This window comes from Nilaparvata lugens, unplaced genomic scaffold, assembly GCF_014356525.2.
Source record: "Nilaparvata lugens isolate BPH unplaced genomic scaffold, ASM1435652v1 scaffold5284, whole genome shotgun sequence".
NCBI classification, from domain to species: Eukaryota; Metazoa; Arthropoda; class Insecta; order Hemiptera; family Delphacidae; genus Nilaparvata; species Nilaparvata lugens.
This window is the reverse complement of record NW_024091154.1, coordinates 1-18,895: the sequence shown is the minus strand read 5'-3', so window position 1 is coordinate 18,895 and position 18,895 is coordinate 1. Positions and strand designations below refer to the sequence as shown.

The 18,895-nt window shown below is 33.9% G+C and overlaps 1 protein-coding gene across 1 annotated transcript; it reads right to left on the bottom strand.

Annotated features, from left to right (window-relative positions):
• Positions 1-711: 711 nt before the first annotated feature.
• Positions 712-15,148, bottom strand: LOC111047838 (choline O-acetyltransferase; the record flags this gene model as incomplete). The annotated part of the gene is given in 5 exon segments (XM_039444689.1): positions 712-909; positions 9,379-9,583; positions 13,173-13,295; positions 14,912-14,952; positions 14,954-15,148. Coding segments are annotated over 5 exon segments (762 nt in total), but the record flags the coding sequence as incomplete, so codon positions are not given.
• Between the last annotated feature and the right edge of the window lie 3,747 nt (positions 15,149-18,895).

The window sequence follows — 18,895 nt, the reverse complement described above, 5'->3', positions numbered from 1 at the left end:
TGACTGAGCGAAGTGAGGTCTAAAATTCGAGTCAACGGTTTGGCATTTCTCTTAATGTTTAAATATTTATAGTTAATGTTGCGCATTTACGGCGAAACGCGGTAATAGATTTTCATAAGATTTGACAGGTATGTTCCTTTTTAATTGCTCGTCGACGTATATACAAGGTTTTTGGAAATTTTGCATTTCAAGGATAATATAAGAGGAGAAAGGAGCCTCCTTCATACGCCAATATTAGAGTAAAAATCAGACTATAGAATTATTCATCATAAATCAGCTGACAAGTGATTACACAGATGTGTGGAGAAGCCAGTCTATTGCTGTATTTCATAAGTTCTATATAGTTTCAATCAGGTATTGTGGATGAGAATACTGCGTGAGGTCTATGTGTACAGAAACTAATAGTTTATTATTTTCCACAGTAGTTGGTTTGAAATAATTATTGTTTCTGCTTACCTGACTTAGGTTACTAACAATGATCACGTTACTTATCAAAGTGTTTTTTTTTGTGTAATTATAATTATAATTGGCTTTTTTATTATATTATTTATTATTTAATTGATAATTATAATTATAATTACATTATAATTATTTCCAAAACTGTAGAATGAATGTGAAACGAAATTAATGATGGAAATAAGTTATTATTTATTTATTTACTATTTTTCACAGTTGGTTTAAAATTATTGTTTTTGTGAACAATCCGCTTACCTGACTTGTGGATAAGGCAAAATGATTGGCAATTCTGTAGGATTCATCCTTGAACAAGTCCATCGGCTGATCAAGAAGTTTGGACTGTTCTCTGAGGCCCAGCAAGTGACAGTCAATTCCGTCTCCCAGAATATTTTCAATCATTATCTCAGTTTGCTTCTTCACTGCCGCGTCAAATAGAGTCAATTTCTCTTTTTCCTGAACAAAAAATTAATTAGTCACATGTTTCATTAGTCGCTGTGTGTTCTCTTACGCTAGGCACACACCAGTTAGTCAAGACGAGACAAGACATGATCAGGTGACAATACTTCACATAGTTGCTTATGAGGCAACTCACACTGATTAGTCATTGCAATTAGACATGTCTTCATAAGCAACTATGTAAAGTATTGTGAATAAACGTGTCTGATCATGTCTTGTCTTGTCTTGACTAACTGGTGTGTGCCTAGCCTAAAGCTTTAAGCTAATACCAAAGTTATTAACAAAATGTTATAATAACTTAATCCTTATAGATTCTATTAGATTGAACATAACTTATCATACACATGATGAACATATGTGTTTGTCAAGCTACGTTCTATCTAAATAGAATCTATAAGGACGGATGAATAAACATTTTGTTAATAACTTTGGTGTCAACGCAGCTTTAGATTGCAATATATTTAAGAAATCAGTCACATGCGTCTTTAGTTGCTGTGAGTTCTTTCAAATTCCAAGAGAAACTATTGTGAAAATTTCAAAAATGTGTTGGAAAAATGAATAGAAAGTTTATGCATAAAGCTTTTGAATTCCAATTTTTCCTGAAAAAAAAATCAGTCAAATGCGTCATTATTAGTTGATGTTTGTCCTCTCGAATTCTAAAGCTGCGTTTACACCAAAGTTATTAACAAAATGTTAATGACTAACCCATATAGATTGAACATAAATTATCATACACATGATGAACATATGTGTTTGTCAAGTTCCGTTCAATCTAATAGAATCTGTGAGGATTGAGTTATTAACATTTGTTAATAAATTTGGTATAAACGCAGCTTAAGATGGAATAATTTAAAAAAATATTGTAAAAATTAAAAAAAAAATCGAAAATATGTTTGAAAGAGGTAGTGGAAGCTGATGAATAAAGCTGGATTCCTTCATAATATCAGTACTGTAGCCTATAGCTATGTTGATTAGCTGTGATTGAAAATTGATTGATTCAGTCAGTACTACCATAGAAAAACAATATCATAAGTCTACAGATGGAAATTACTTAAATATTGCAATTTATCAAATGCTAATGAATTGATTATTATTATTAAACGAAAATCCAAATTAAATGCTGTGATTCACCCCGAAGACTTCTGCTACTGCAAATATTGACAACAGGGTGAACAGCTAGTTGGAAATTCGATGAGCGCTACTATTCAAAAATTATTTGTTCCCGGGCTGACAAATAATTTTTGAATATTAGCGCTCATCTAGCTGTCAACCCTGTTGTCAATATTTGCAGTAGCAAAAGTCTTCGAGGTGAATAATTACAGCATTTAATATGGATTTTGTTTAATAATAATAGCATAAGTAGATATGCTATAAGTAGATATTTTGTAAAGGGCAAATCAACAACTACAGCTGCAATAAAATTTATTGGAAATGTTATAGAAGAGATTGATAAAGGCAACTATGCAATGGGGGTACTACTTGATTTGTCTAAGGCTTTTGATAGCGTAAATGTCAATATTCTCTTGAAAAAGCTTTTTTCGCTGGGTGTGAGGGGTGTTGCTGGCAAATTGATTGAATCATATATGTCCAATAGGATGCAATACGTTAGTGTATGCAATGGAGGATATAGAGCGAGCTCTGATAGATTGAATATAAGCACTGGAGTCCCTCAAGGATCCATACTGGACCTCTTCTGTTGTTCTCTATATTAATGATTTGCAGCTCTCATTCCCAGAATCTCGGATATCACACTTTATGCTGATGATACTTCCTTGTTATTTCATAGCAAAAATATTGTTGACCTTGAGATCACATCAAACTTATTCACAAATCAAGTTGTGCAGTTTTTTAATGAATGCGCCCTCTCTGTGAATCCAAGTAAAAGCCTGGCAATTCAATTTGATTTAAAGAAGACACATCCTTTTGAACCAGCTATTTTTATAAATGACAGCATTGTAGAAAATGCTAATGTAGTTAATTTGTTAGGTTTAACTGTTGATGACAAATTGTCATGGAATGAGCATGTGGATAGGGTGGTGGGTAAAATTAGTAAGGGACTCTTTGTCTTAAGATATATTGTAAAGTATGTACCATTTAACGTAGCAAAATCTGTATACTTTTCTCTGATTTACACTCATCTTGTTTATTGTATTGAGCTTTGGGGAAGTACATCTATTGGAAACACTCAAAAAATTTTCATTTTACAGAAGCGTGCAGTACGGTATTTGGCTAAGCTTGATTACAATCACCCCTGTAGAGATGCCTTCATAGATTTAAAAATTCTAACTTTACCATGTATTTACATCTACAGAGTTGTTCTTTTTATTGCTAATAACTTAGACTCATTCCAAACTAATTCTGATATGCATGGCTATAATACACGAGGTAGTGGCAATCCATGTATTGTTCAGCATAGATTGAAGTTTTCCGACAAAGACCCTCGAACCTATGGTCTGAGACTATTAAATAAGCTACCTAGATCTCTGTCCATGTCATCTGCAACTTTTAAAAAAGATCTGTATACTTTTCTTGCGGAGAAAGCATATTATAGTGTGGAAGAGTTCCTCACTGATAGATAAATATTGTTTATTTCATGTCTGTAGTATTTAATACACGTGGTTGGATTGCTGGCTGTGACATGCTTATTCATATGACATTCTTTAGGCTATTTTGAATTATTCTGACGATATATGTTAAGTTTTTGTGATATCTTTTTATAGATTTTGTGTATTGTTTTACAATTTATTGTAAATATTGTCTTTTGACTTTTTTAAATTATTGTAAATATTGACTTGGCTGTACTTTCTTGTATTGTTTATGGCTTAATAAATACTTATCTTATCTTATATCCATGGTATAGGGCGTTTATGTCGCAACTTTTACTGTTATCTCAAGCCGATAGATAGTCCACGTAGTTCTTTCGCGTGAAGCTTTATGACGCTGGTATATAGTCTCTCATATTGTGCCGTTCATACACTCTCACCCCAACAAAATAGTAAAAATCGACAGTAATCGGCTTGAGATAACAGTAAAAGTTGCGACATAAACGCCCTATACCATAGGATATCTACTTATGCTATTGTTTCTCCACATTATAATGGACGTTCATATCTATTCATTCATTGTACTATGTGTTAAGATCAATAGCATTCTGACATTCGATAACAAAGAAAATAGTATCTATAGTTATATGAAGAAGTATGTAATTTTGTTAAATGTGCCATGCTTTTTTCAGAAGATAAATAAATAGAAATAATTTGAATTCAAGAAACAGTTCAAGAAACAGTTCAACTGCAAGACAAATATTGTGGAAAATATAAAGAGTTTATAAAAAATACAAAGATCAGTTTGGAATAATTCGAAATTAAATTTGCTCATATTACATGCAATTATGCATTAACTCATTATCATTGATATTGCAAATGATACATTTACAACTTCAAGGTTCAATTTTTTCCAATTGATATCAACCAAAAAGTTGACTGATAATATTGCTTCTGGTTTGAGGAAGGTGACTTGTTATGTAATGCATTATTCATTGATATTTTATTTGCAATGTAAAATTCTGTGTTACAGTGTTTTTATACATGCATTCAATTTGATGAATAAATCTGGAGCTGTTCATGATTGTGAGGGAAATAGATACACTATCTGTGATGTTTACACTATGAACAGAGATATTATGGAATTTCTCCATATTAAGGTGAAATGAAAACGATATTGTCAGTTCCACATAGTTTATTTTAGCCAAACTTAGTTTCAATGCACGTAACAAAATGTTAATAACTTAATCCTTAGGCTAGGCACACGCCAGTTAGTCAAGACAAGACATGATCAGACACAATACTTCACATAGTTGCTTATGAAAACATGTCTAATTGCAATGACTAATCAGTGTGTGTTGCGTCATAAGCAACTACGGTATGTGAAGTATTGTGTCTGATCATGTCTTGTCTTGTCTTGACTAACTGGCGTGTGCCTAGCCTGAGGATTAAGTTATTAACATTTTGTTACGCAGATTTAGTGCATTGAAACTAAGTTCGGCTAAAATAAACTACCTATGTGGATCTGACAATATCGTTTCATTTCACCTTAATATGGAGAAATTCCATAATATCCCTGTTCATAGTGAAAACATCACAGATAGTGTATTGTTAGATAGATTTTTGTTAGACTTCTGAAGACCACTGAAGATGATGCCTTAGTGCATTGAAACTTAAGTTTGGCTCAAATAAATTATATGGAACTGACAAAATCGTTTTCATTTCACCTCAGTGATTTTATTTTTCTGAATAATATAAACTAGAAAGAGCTGTACTATGAAAATACACTGTAATATAATATACACTGTAATTTTATTTGCTGAATAATATTATTTTTTTAGAGAATATGTATTTGAAAGAATTTGTATTCGAGAGAATAAGTTATTATGTAAGTGAGAGAATAAGATATTGATATTTAAAGTCTGAAGATATTGCAATTAGGATAAAATCACTTCACTTTTATGGGCTACTTTATTTAAAATGATTGAAAACAATATAGAAACATGAAGTACCTTTAATATAAAACATTCCAAACAACTAGTTTCCAATTCAAAAAACTAGTTTCAAACAACTAGTTTCCAATTCAAAAAACTAGTTTCCAATTCAAACAACTAGTTTCGTCCTTTTCGGTTGGAAACTAGTTGTTTGAATTGGAAACTAGTTGTTTGAAATGTTTTAAATTGAAGGTACTTCATGTTAATTTTTTAAAGTTTGAAATGTTTCAAGTAAAAGGGTACTCCAAGTTTTTATATTGTTTTAATGATTCCCACAATTAGGATAAAATATACATCCAAGGATATTATCACAATTCTCCCATATAATTTTGATTAGTTGTTTCCAATTGTGCACACTATCGTTTTCAAAAATCATAAAGTGATGGGTTATTTACACGATTTGTGAAAAGTAATATCACTCACAATAAACATGAACAGCTCTGTATGCCAACCATAATACATATTTGAAAATGTTAAAATGTGGAGTATCTTTAAGATGAAATAGAGAAAAGAGCTGTTAAATAATGAATAGAGTAGTAAAAGTGGTAAATAAAAAACTTGCAGAGTTTGTGTGAATGAAATTAAATGCATTCCAAGTTCTCGTGATGTTCCTCTATCGCTTGTTTATGGGAAATTGATTTCTCACAATGTGTCTCTTTACCATTATTCTGTTATATTATTTTTGCTTGTTAAAAATAGAGCAACTCTGTATGTACAGTATAGGGCACGACCCTGATAACAAATTTTGAATTAAATGGGTCTTTTTTATGATTTGTTCTTGTCTAAAGTTTTATTGTGAATTAAAATTGTGTTATTAATTTATTTTAATTGTTAATAATAACAGAATGACTAGCGGTTGAGGTGCGTACAGATTTACGTGCCGCGAACATGAGCAATTCACTTTTAATCAGCTGATGTCAAGCTTTTTATATCTGTATCTTACCGTTTCTGTAAAAATACAGATATAGTGAGCTGATTAAAAGTGAATTGCTCATGTTCGCGGCGTGTATATCTGTACGCACCTCAAGATACAAACAACTCCAAATCCCTGGGTCACACAAGTAGTTTCAGATAATTGATTTAATATTGGGGTTTGTGAAAAATTGTTTACCATACATCTCTGTGAAGACAATAATTCAGTTCATGATTTATTCTATCATAGAGTAAAGATACCGTTAAATATATATTGTATTATTTATATATTAATGTTTCAATCTGGTACATGGATAAACAGTTACTACATTGTAATCTTGTTGAGGAAGCTTCAAACAACAATAGAATTTGTGGTGGATTACTTAAGTAACGTATCTAGGTAACTTCACAACAAGAAATGCTTGCTGCTGACCAGGTCGCGGTCACCAATATAGGAATTTCGTTGCATATTTCCTATAAATTCAACAGGAAATAGAAAGCAAAACAATTATTGATGTAAAAGCTTTCATAAAGAATTATTAATTTGGCATTAACATGTTGTTAGCCTAAAGTTTATAGTTTCTTTCTTCCAACGTTTTCTAATTTAAATTTAAGTACCATATCCCCGTAACTTTAAATGGAAATCAATAATTTATCATGCTATAAAAACCCTAGAGAAAATGTAGCACAAGAAGATTTCCCATGGTATAGGGCGTTCATGTTCCAATTTTCAATGTATACTCAAGCTTATAGTCCTAGTAGTTGTTTTGGTGAAGCTATGTGACGCTGGTAGTCTCTCATACTGTGCCCTTCTTACACTCTCACCCAGCCAAATCAGTAATGATAGACTATAGTCGTCAGTAATCGGCTTGAGTTAACAAAAAATCGTCTTGAAATTTGGAACATGAACGTCCTATACCATGGGATATCTACTTATGCTATATTTTTTCCATGATAAAACCCTTAAAGTAAAAATCAAGCTTTTTATATATTTCTGAAGCCATAAATTCTCCTGGAGATCCATTTTTCACAAAATTTATTTCCTATTAAGGTTGATCAATATTTCTAGAGATTCATAAAATCAATTTTCTAGAGTTCAGGTACCTTTTCTAGATCAAAAAGTGGACAGGTTTGATTAGAAAGAAATTGACCCTACTTATTTCCTATTATGGTTGATTAATATTTCTAGAGATTCATAAAATCATTTTTCTAGAGTTCAGGTACCTTTTCTAGATCAAAAAGTGGTCAGGTTTGATTAGAAAGAAATTGACCCTGCTTAATAAACAAATTTTTCTGAAAAATTTGGATTTGGAGTTGATTGTGGGTAACAGCCATCATCGGTTCAACAATGTATTGAAATAGTTATTTTTGTTTTTTAATAATATTTTCGAATTTACTTTCCTTATTGTCAGTTATTTTTCTTAGCTCATCTATTGCACAATTCAAGTCACTTGGCAGCGTTTGCAAATATACGGAATATATTGAATACATTTTTCTCTAGATACCTTGGCGTGAACGAGTATTAATTGAGAAGGCTTCATATGTAGAGCATTTATTTTATTAATCTTTTAAATACTATTATTCTTTTCTCTATGTAAACTATAAGTATGGTTTTCATTCTCAATGAAACCTAAATGATATATTTTTCATTGTAGAAACCCCTCATGTTTCTAATAAAGCCATGCATAAATCACTACACACCGTATGAAATTTAATCAGTTATTTTCTACTAAAGTTAATATTCAATTATGAGCGATTCCATACGGGTATGTGCCTTGATAAAAATGAGAAGAACTTCTATTATTTACTTGTAATAAACTTTCAACTAATGGGCTTAATAAAAGATACAGAATATTAATGTTTGCCTCGCAAAGAAATTAAATACAATTTGAAATTAAGTGTGGAGTAGATTGGAAATATACTGAATATTAATTAATATGGTCGAATAACTGAGGATTGTTGAGATACTGAGATACCAGAAACGGAGTGTTGCCAACATTCTAACACAAAACTCCATGTGAAATGTTGGAGTTTAGTGAGAGGCTTGGTCTACACACCTGAACTTCAGGTTTGGCTAGTCGCATCAACACAATATTCTAGCCTCGGTCCAATGCGTAGTCTTGGACTAACGCTAGACCAAGTCTAGTATCATAAAATCAGAGCTCATGGACCGGCCCTGGAGATCTTGATCTGCAATCTATTGTCCAAGTTATCAACTTTTTTAATGTTGGCTGACAATGAATTTATATTTAATTACAGAGAATCTCTATCACCGTATCATATTTACCATATCAAAAACAACTAGTTCTGGCGACAATGCCATCAGGCCTATCAAGTGTACTTTTAAAATGAATTATTTTTTGGTGTAATGTTGTGTCATTTTGAAAGAACCCTTGGTAATGGCATTATCGCCTTGTAACATGTAGGCCCAATAAGGGCTCTAGTAATCTATGTAATGAACATTTAAGAAGTAGCCCTATCAAAGTACTCAGTTAATATTGAATATTATTATGAAAGAGTTTTCATTGACCAAAAATTGTTTAGTAGGCTTCTAGAGTCATCTTCAAGGGCCAAGCCTTACAAAGCGTTTTTAGGCGTTTCTGCATTGGCGGTGGACAGTTCTGAGTGGCTGTTATCAAATTATTCCCCAATCACAGCCAATCAGAGAGCTTCCTGCTCTACCGACTCGTCTGAAAATGCCTGAGAAAACGTTTCATATGGCTAGTCCCTAATAATTATTATAAGTGAACAACTACAAGTTAGACTTAACCTATTTCGGACTATGTGTTACCTTATCTGAATTTGGGAGAGGAATAGCACAAGGCTACCTTATTTTTTCTCTCCTTATCATTTTGATGATGTACTTATTGTGTGAACAAACAAAGAATATTTGGGAAAAGGAAGAAGTGTTGAATTGAGACAATTCGCCAGCTGCCAAGCTACTTGAACGGCACACTAGAAGTGGCGCTCTACCAAGAAAGAGACAGAGATATAGAGATAGAGGATGCGCGACTCACTGAGAACAGATTGAAAGTGACTCGTTTCCCGGGCTGCAAAGGGTCGCTGACCTGCGTTTCGCTGTCGTCAGCACTATTCTGCTGGTTCATGGCGCGCGTCCATTCGGCCGCCTCGGCGCTGGCTGAGCGAATGCAGTCGACGCGACCCAGGCGGAAGCGACGCGTTGATGCGCTCTCGTAGGTCGCTGTCAGTCGGCCATACATTCTGTAATGTCAGCGTTATTAAAAATCATATTGCTTATAGTCCGTGCAAATTCCCTTGAGACTTGGAGAAATATGCAGAGCAGAGAAATGGAGGGAGATCAGCCAATTGCAGTGATTGATAGAGTAATAGGTGGACGCGCAGTTGCCGAATTGTCAGTCGTCTGACCACTTTCAGACAGGAAACTTTGCATGTGTAGCATGAACACATGAACAGTCACTAGAAGTTGGAGAACGCTAACCGATTCAAAACGGTAACATCGCGCATCTGTATCCCTCCCGTAGTATGCTTTCTCTCCTGTGCATGCTCATCCCAAGTCGGAAGTTAAATTTACACAGACTATAATTGAGAGCCAAGTGAGGTGATGTCACATAAGCGTTTTTTGGCTGATTGGGTTGACGTTTGAGAATCAGCTGATAATCAACCAATCAGAAGGTTCCTGCCCTGTCAACTAGTCTGAAAACGCCTAATGTGGTCTCGCCCTGAAGGATACAGTTGCCTGTTTGTCTAATGACAGACAACGACAACAAACCTTTGTTAATAAGGAGCTGACTACACTGTGAGTCTCACTTAGGGTAAAGTAGTAGGGTGTGACCACGCGTTCAGATGGAAACAAAATCTGGGAAGAGCAATGGAAACATTCACACTGAACGCAAAAGCAAGCGTTCACTTGCTGGTGGCGTTCAGTGTGAGCAGCGACAGACAAGTCACAGTGTGATTCTCTGGCTCTTTCGAGATTATGTCTCTCATCTGTAGCGTGGTCTCGCGTGCACTGCGCGAACGTGCATCCAATGTGATCATACCCCAAGTTACTATACTCTGTACAAAATTACTTCTTACTTGGGATAGACATGCGCAGCAGTGAAAGCAAATAGCGGGAGGGATACAGAGGGGCGATGTTGCCGTTTTGAAGCGGCCAGCGATCTCCAACTACTACACCTTTTCCAACTGTATTTGAGAAAGTATCAATTGTGAATGAGAATTGTCATTTTTATTTGAGAAAACATCGAATGTAAATGAGAATAGTCAATTGTATTTGAGAAGTCATCACTTGTAATTGAGAATAGCGAATTTTATTTGAGAAAGTATCATTTGAATTTGAGAGCATACGATTTGGAATCGAGAAGTTGTCAGTTGTAATTGGGAGAATATTTTAAAAAACCAGTATTTCCAGTACTTATATTTTTCATAACTGTACTCATATAAAATGATATAATATGTTTCATATTCGAATAAAACGTTTAGTTTTTGAACAAAACATAATTTTCAAGCCCCAAAATCCATTGAAGAATTGTCGAATTGTTTGATCAAGTGATTCAGTTGATGAAGTTCAATTGCGCCGTAAGCGTAGAGAATTTGATCTTCATCAAGTGCAATGTTTCACAAAATGTTTGAAGACAAAAGTCGCGTTGCCAATACATACATAGCAATAATACTCATTAATCATTCGTAAACAGTACAGGGGAAATACTGTCACCATTGAAAATATTAATTTTCCCTCATGCAAAGCCTATGATAGTAATCGGAATACTGTGTACGTAGTACAGTATCCTTTCATGCTCAAATCAAACCTAAATTTTAGGCTACAGAAGAGTCACGACATGTCAATTGGAAAATTTTCTCATTTTCAATTGATATCTTCTCATTTACATTTGACGATTTCTCAAATACAATTCACTATTCTCAATTACATATGATGACTTCCCAAATACAATTGACTATTCTCATCTACATCTGACATTCTCTCAATTTCAATTTATACTTTCTCAAATTAACTTGATACTTTCTCAAATGAAATTGGAGAAGGTGTAGTTACTGTTCATGTGCTCATGCTGCACATGCGAAGTTTCCTGTCTGAAAGCAGACAGACGACTGACAAATTGACAACTACGCTTCTACCAATGACTCTATTAATCACTCTAATTGGCTGATATCCCTCTATTTCTCTGTACCAAATATTCCTTCAAGTCAGAAGTAATTTTGTACGGACTATAAGTGGAAAGTAGATTCTTATATGGTTTTTTGTTAGTGGGGAGTCGCTTACGAGAAGGTCCCAACCTGCCTGAATAAATAATTCAAGCCTTCAATGAGCCTCACAACTGTTATACATCACCCAAGGCCACCGACAGTTTAACGTGCTCATTCGATAACACGTGAGAAGAATGATTGTTTGTCAAAGGTACATTTCTACGGTTACTGGCGCGGCCACACAGGCGTTTTTTCAGGCGTTTACAGACGAGTCGGCAGGGCAGGGAGCTGTCCGATTGGCTGATTGTCAGCTGATTCCTGAACGCCAACCCAATCAGCCAATCGGAGAGCTGCCGACTCTTGTGAAAACGCCTGAAAAACGCCTAATGTGGTCTTGGTTTTTTCAACTACGAAAACCGTTTGTAGACTATGGAGAGATATAATGAACTACCAGTAGAGTATCTTATCACAATTATGAAAATAAAAACATTATTTTTCAGTCATGGAGAGATATATTTTCTCGGCGAATACAGTTGACGAATTACAATAGGTAAATATCAACGTTAGTAGACAGAAGGTTGATCATTCACAGGTGTAAGATTCGAAGTGGTGGGGGGAATGCCAGCGTGACGTCACGTGTAGTAAAAAAGTGATAGAGTAACCACACTGAGCATACATTTTATTCACTGTATCTTCAAATACATCGTCGTTTAATCCCCTCAAGATTGACCTAGAACTTAAAAATTCTCCATACTTATAGCGAATTAATCACCGATTCTAATGATGTTGTTTAATATTTCAAGTTTATTCAACTTGTATGAATAAAATGAATTTGAAAGTTTTTCAAGAATCTAAACACGTGACACGAAAAAGTTAATAAACTGGAAAAGCGTTAGTAGACAACGTTATACTATTATAATTTCAGTTTAACCCATAAAAAATCTTGATAAACCAATGCATTGCAATAAAACAATAAACCGATCCCGATAAATCCAATGAATTTCATTCATATAAATGCACTAAACACATGCTGGTATCGAGCACATGTTCTACGAGAATCAAAATATCTCATCCCCGAAATTCACAAGCTGATGTATAGCCAAACTACAAAATATAAACACGACCTTGAAGATAAAATAATAAACCTTAAGGTGTGAAAGGGAAGGTTAGTAGGTGGGTTTTTGCTTTTATATTGCAAAATGCTTGTATTATTAAAATGTTTTGATAATTACTGTAAAGCAGAAACAGAAAGCTTGCATGTCAGAAAATGTTTGTGTTATATAATTTGACTATAGGTCACCGTATGATTTTCAAGAATGCGATATTCTGCCTACTCTGTACTACAGCCTACGTCACGGCTGCAGTTCCCCCACTCCAATTGCATTTCAACTAGAATACTATAGATGAGTGACCAACCTACTGTCTACTAACTTTGGGTAAACATGGTATAAGGATGATTGATAACTGTTCGCTTTTGAACGATCATATCCACCACACTGAAGAAAATATGTTCACTTTGCATCTTCTATTGAGAACGATTTCTCCCACTTAATAAACGATGATAAAAAACATCAAAAACTGAATTATTAATTCAATTTGTTAGAAATATTATTTGCAAACTCACTTGTGATAGGTCAGTTGAAGCGCTAACTGAATGTAGGCATCAGGACTGACCGCGCACTTCTTGATGAAATTTTTCCCGTAGCCTGCGAACCGGTAGATGTACAAATCCAGGTCTTCCACCAGACTGAAATTGAAATAGAAATTTTTGAGATGAAACAGATTACATTTATTCTGATTCAAAAGAAAAAAAATTAAAATCGAAAATTTCAGGATTAAATCGAAATTGAAAAATTGTCAAGATAAAACAGTTGAGAATACAAATCAACAAATCGTTCTAATTTGTATAAAGAATAAAAATAATATCAACTGATAAAACATTGGACACTGTTTTGAGAGGTGTAAAAGAATATTTTTTTCATAATTCCGATAGTTTGTTTTCCATGTATGAAACTGAATTTTATCATAGAGAAACAATAGCGTAAGTAGATATCCCATGGTATACGGAATTTATGTCGCAACTTTTACTGTTATCTCAAGCCGATTACTGTCGATTATTGTCAATTTTTACTGTTTTATTGGGTTGAAAGGGTATGAACGGCACAATTTGAGAGACTTCAGCGTCACACAGCTGCAAGGGGAAGAACTACGTGAACTATCGGCTTGGGATAACAGTAAAAGTTGCGACATAAACGCCCTATACCATGGGATATCTACTTATGCTATCGTTTCTCTATGGTAAAACTAAGGCAACTTATTTTATTGATATTTATATCAACTACATTAGAAAGTGGTTGTAGTTATGTCACATTATGAGAGTAATAATATGGAATATATGTTATTTCCAAGTTTATAATATGAAATGTGATCGTAATTTCAAATTTGCTATCAATTTCTAGCTGACGACCCCTTCACTTGATAATGTAGGCAACCCGCTGAACTCCATCATCGTCAATTTATTGAATGAAAAAAGACTAAGAAATTGTCAAAAAACCACTGATTTATTGATAATTAGAAAGACAATGGTGCAATAAACGAAACCGGTCTTTCTAATTATCAATAAATCAGTGGTTTTTTGACAATTTCTTAGTCTTTTTTCATTCAATATGAATAATTACCACAATATCAACTTCTCAACTACACAAAAAATTGTCAATTTATTTATTTATGTATTTTTGTGTTAAGAAGCAGTGACCGTTTTTTGGAGGGACAAATCGCACATAGATATAACACTTGGTTCAGGGGGATCAGCTATTCAGAGCATAGACTATAGTGAAGTACACATTATAATGGCAGTGTTTGATTAGCAATGGTATTGCTATCCCTGTCCATCATTCAACAAAGCAAATAAGCTATCTCTTTCTCGCTTTGATCTGTTGCCAGATCGTCTTTTAACAATGTAGAATTGATAATTTATTAACAAAATAATTCATCTTGATTATGTGAGCCCATCATGAAATTCTTAAAAAATATGATTCCTTGCTTAATAAAATATAATATTGATTATTTTAAACAAAAATTAACAGTTAATATTACATCAATGAACCTGTATCTGCTACCGTCTATAGAAGGTGATACTCTATTTATATTATAACGTATCATTTATCTATCATTCATTATCCATATTTTGTTATCATTGTTTCCATTTTTAGAATAGCTGTGACATTTCATACATCACTGGAGCTCTGCTCTGCTATGTGGTTTTATGTGAAATTATAAAATGAATAAATAAAATAGTAGAAAATTGAATAATTTTAATGAAAACTCCTTTTTTATATGGTAATATCGAGTCAACCATCTTACTTATTGAGTGACTGAGAGGCCTCTCGAATATGCTTCTTCAGGGGCAGGCTGTATGGTCCACTGCAGCTGCTGCAGATGCTCTGTGGTCTCTGCAATGTCATCTCCAATTTTGCCCAAACTCAGCTCCTTGCAGCTCTCCAGAATCTGCTCTGTGAGTTGAACAACGGCTATACCTTCGGCCGGAGAATGTTCACAACAAATCCCAAAAGCACCATCGTTTCCGATTATTATCTGAAAAAACGATCACAGTTTCGTTATAAGGGATCTAATTTATAAAACCAGAAATAAACAAGTTGTGCCAAACTTACGCTTATCCTATACTATTAAACGAGCAACTTCTATTTATATGTTTAGATGTTTAGATGTCTAGATGTCTGGATGTTTAGATGTTTAGATGTTTGGATGTTTAGATGTTTAGATGTTTAGATGTTTAGATGTTTAGATGTTTAGATGTTTAGATGTTTAGATGTTTAGATGTTTTGATGTTTAGATGTTTAGATGTTTAGATGTTTAGATGTTTAGATGTTTAGATGTTTAGATGTTTAGATGTTTAGATGTTCAGATGTTAGATGTTTAGATTTTAGATGTTTAGATGTTGGATGTTTGGATGTTTAGATGTTTAGATGTTTAGATGTTTAGGTGTTCAGATGTTCAGATGTTTAGATGTTTAGATGTTTGGATGTTTAGATGTTTAGATGTTTAGATGTTTAAATGTTTATATGATTGTTTGTATTGCACCGGATCTCGAAAACGGCTCTAACGATTCTCACGAAATTCAGAACATAGTAGGTTTATAATATAAACATTCGATTGCACCAGGTCTCAACCCTAAGAAAACTCGCTGAAGGACATTAAAACGATAATTATTATCCATCCTTGGGAAAACAGCTGATAATAATTATTTTGTCGTCTGTTGGTGATGGAAGTGAGTGAGCGAGTTCATGTGTGTGGGACTGTGTCAAAATAATGACTCAACTGTTGAACTTTTGTAATCATTCAATCAGGTACTTAGTGCCGGTTGCAAAAAAGCCGGGTTATCTTCAATCCTGATCAATTCCAGTACTTCCATCTTTTTGAAATGGTCTGATCTGATTTGGTTCACGTGAAGATAATCAGGATTAAAATTTAACCGGCTTTTGTGCAACTGGGCCTTTGTGAGGGAAATTTTTGCATTCCTCTGGGAATTAATCTCAATTTACTGTGACTAGATAGAACATTTCTGTATGAATGTTATTATAATTTCTTCTTCTGTAATACATTTTTTATGCCGTTGTACTCCAGAGCGAAGCTCGGTCCCCGATATTCTTTTAGATAGAACTCTACTCACTGATATACCAACGACAAAACCATACGAATAGTTTTTTCAGGCGATTTTGGAAATAGGTGAAGAGAGAGAGAGAGAGAGGAGAGAGATTGATTGATTGATTGATTGAGTACTTTATTTATGTAGATTACAATATATACTGGCTTTTACACTTATACAATAGCTTACAATACAGCACAATTATAGATGAATTTACATAATACAGACTAAGAAAATAATGATTGAACTGTATATGCTATGAAAAAGTATTGTAATAAATAACTATAGATAATTAGATTGTTATGCATCTACATAAATTGGCGGAGCTTTGGACATATCAATGTCCATTCTTCGGAAAGAATATAAAAATATCTCTTAAGAGAGAGATTGCTTGATTGATTGATTGATTGAGTACTTTATTTATGTAGATTACAATATATACTGGCTTTTACACTTATTACAATAGCTTACAATACAGCACAATATAGATGAATTTACATAATACAGACTAAGAAAATAACTATTGCACTGTATATGATATGAAAAAGCAATTTGTAATATAATAACTATAGATAATAATCATATTGTTATGCATCTACATAAATTGGCGGAGCTTTGGACATATCAATGTCCTTCTTTGGGAAGAATATTAAAATATCCTCCCCACTAACTCTCTACAAAACGTTAATTTTATTATTAAACTAAGGATTTATTTATTAATGAAATATTGTAAAAGTTTTAATCAATATGAATATTGAAGAGAGGAAAAAAACAGAAATTGATAAAGTAAATAATTATATAGGTAGATAAGATCAAATAATTGATTAATAAATGAAGTAGGCTGAAAGTAGATCAGGGTTATCAAATTTCAGTAATAAACAGCAGTATGCAGTGGATAATTGAAATAACATGAGTTTATATAATATATATTATATATATATATATATATAATATAATATAATATATATATATATATATAGATATATATATATATTAAATATATATATATATACAATTCGGTCTATCACATGGTTTAAAGGTTTAATTGGTGGAATGGGTGAGGGTGGTTGTCATGTGATCGTTCTAGGGCCGGACAGTTTCAGTCATTTGTTCCAAAAATATGTTTTTTTAAAGTCAGGTTGAAGAGAGAGAGAGAGAGAGAGAGGGGGAGAGAGAGAGAGAGAGAGAGAGAGAGAGAGAGAGTTCCTGTAGAGAACACAAATTAGAAATAGAAAATTTTCTATTTCTTTTTGGGATATTCTGTTTGTTTATCTATCTGAATAAAGAAGAATGAAGAAGGCTGAAGACTACAACAGTAAATTCAGCTAGTCAATCAACAATCAGTACATTATCATCATCAGTACATTATTATTTGGGTCAAGCCAGCCACACAAAGCGCTTTTTCAGGCGTTTTCAGACAAGTCGGTAGTGCAGGAAGCTCCCCGATTGGCTGATTAGATTGGCGTTCGAGAATCAGCTGATAATCAGTCAATCGGAGAGCCTCCTGCACTACCGACTTGTCTGAAAACTCCTGAAAAACGCTTCGTGTGGCTTGGCCCGAATAGTGGTATACTGATACCAATATATCTATTGACACAACCAATGACCTATTTAGAGCGGCTGTGAATAAGGTAAAAAATGCCATGATGGTTGCCAACCTCCGAAATGGAGACGGTACTTAGAGAAGAGAAGAAGATACCAATATACATTACGTTGATTGACTAGCTAAATTCACAGATGTAGTGTACAGTCTCTTCAACTAATTCCAAAACCATTTATTACTTCCTTGCCCTATTACAATAGGTAAGGAAAGTATTGCTTCCAAAAAAATTTAAGGTACCCTAATTTCAAGTTTTCTATAACTTACTTTTCAGGTCCCCTGAGTCCAAAAACATGATTATGGGGTGGTCGGTGTGTGTGTGTGTGTGGTGTGGTGTGTGTGTGTGGGTGTGTGTGTGTTGGTGTGTGTGTGTGTGTGTGTGTGTGGTGTGTGTGTTGTGTGTATTAGTGTGTACAAGAGTATTTGCATCCAGTATGTGTGAGTAAATGTGTCTGTGTATTAGTGTATCTGTAAGTGTATAGTATAGACACACAAGTGGTGTACCGGAGTATGTGGAGTCTGTATGTGTGAGTAAATCTGTCAGTGTATTAGTGTTCACTTGTAAGTGTGTATGTGACGAGTATTTATATGTGTCCGTGTGTGAGAGTGGTAGAGTGAGATGTCTTCGTGAGAGGGTTAGAGAGTATATGAATTCATGCATTTGTAGACATCTGTGTGTGAGCGTATTCGTCAATGTGTATTTGTGTGTGCGAGTAATTTTCTGTTCCTGATTTGCGTGTGAGAGTGTGAGGATACGCGAACCAGTTAAATACCATGGATGATGGTAATAGGAGTAGATAATTAGGATAGGGAGAGCTGGATTGCAAGAGTGTAGAGATGAAGAGTTTGTGAATGACTAAAGGTGCGTACAGATATACGCGCCGCGAGCATGAGCAATTCACTTTTAATTAGCTTGATCTAGCCAAGCTTTCTACTTTCCTTGCCCTATTACCATAGGTAGGAAAGTATTGCTTTCCGAAAACAATAAGTACCCCATTTCTAAATTTCTATACGTTTCAAGGTCCCCTGAGTCCAAAAAAGTGGTTTTGGTCTGTATGTGTGTGTGTGTGTGTGTGTGTGT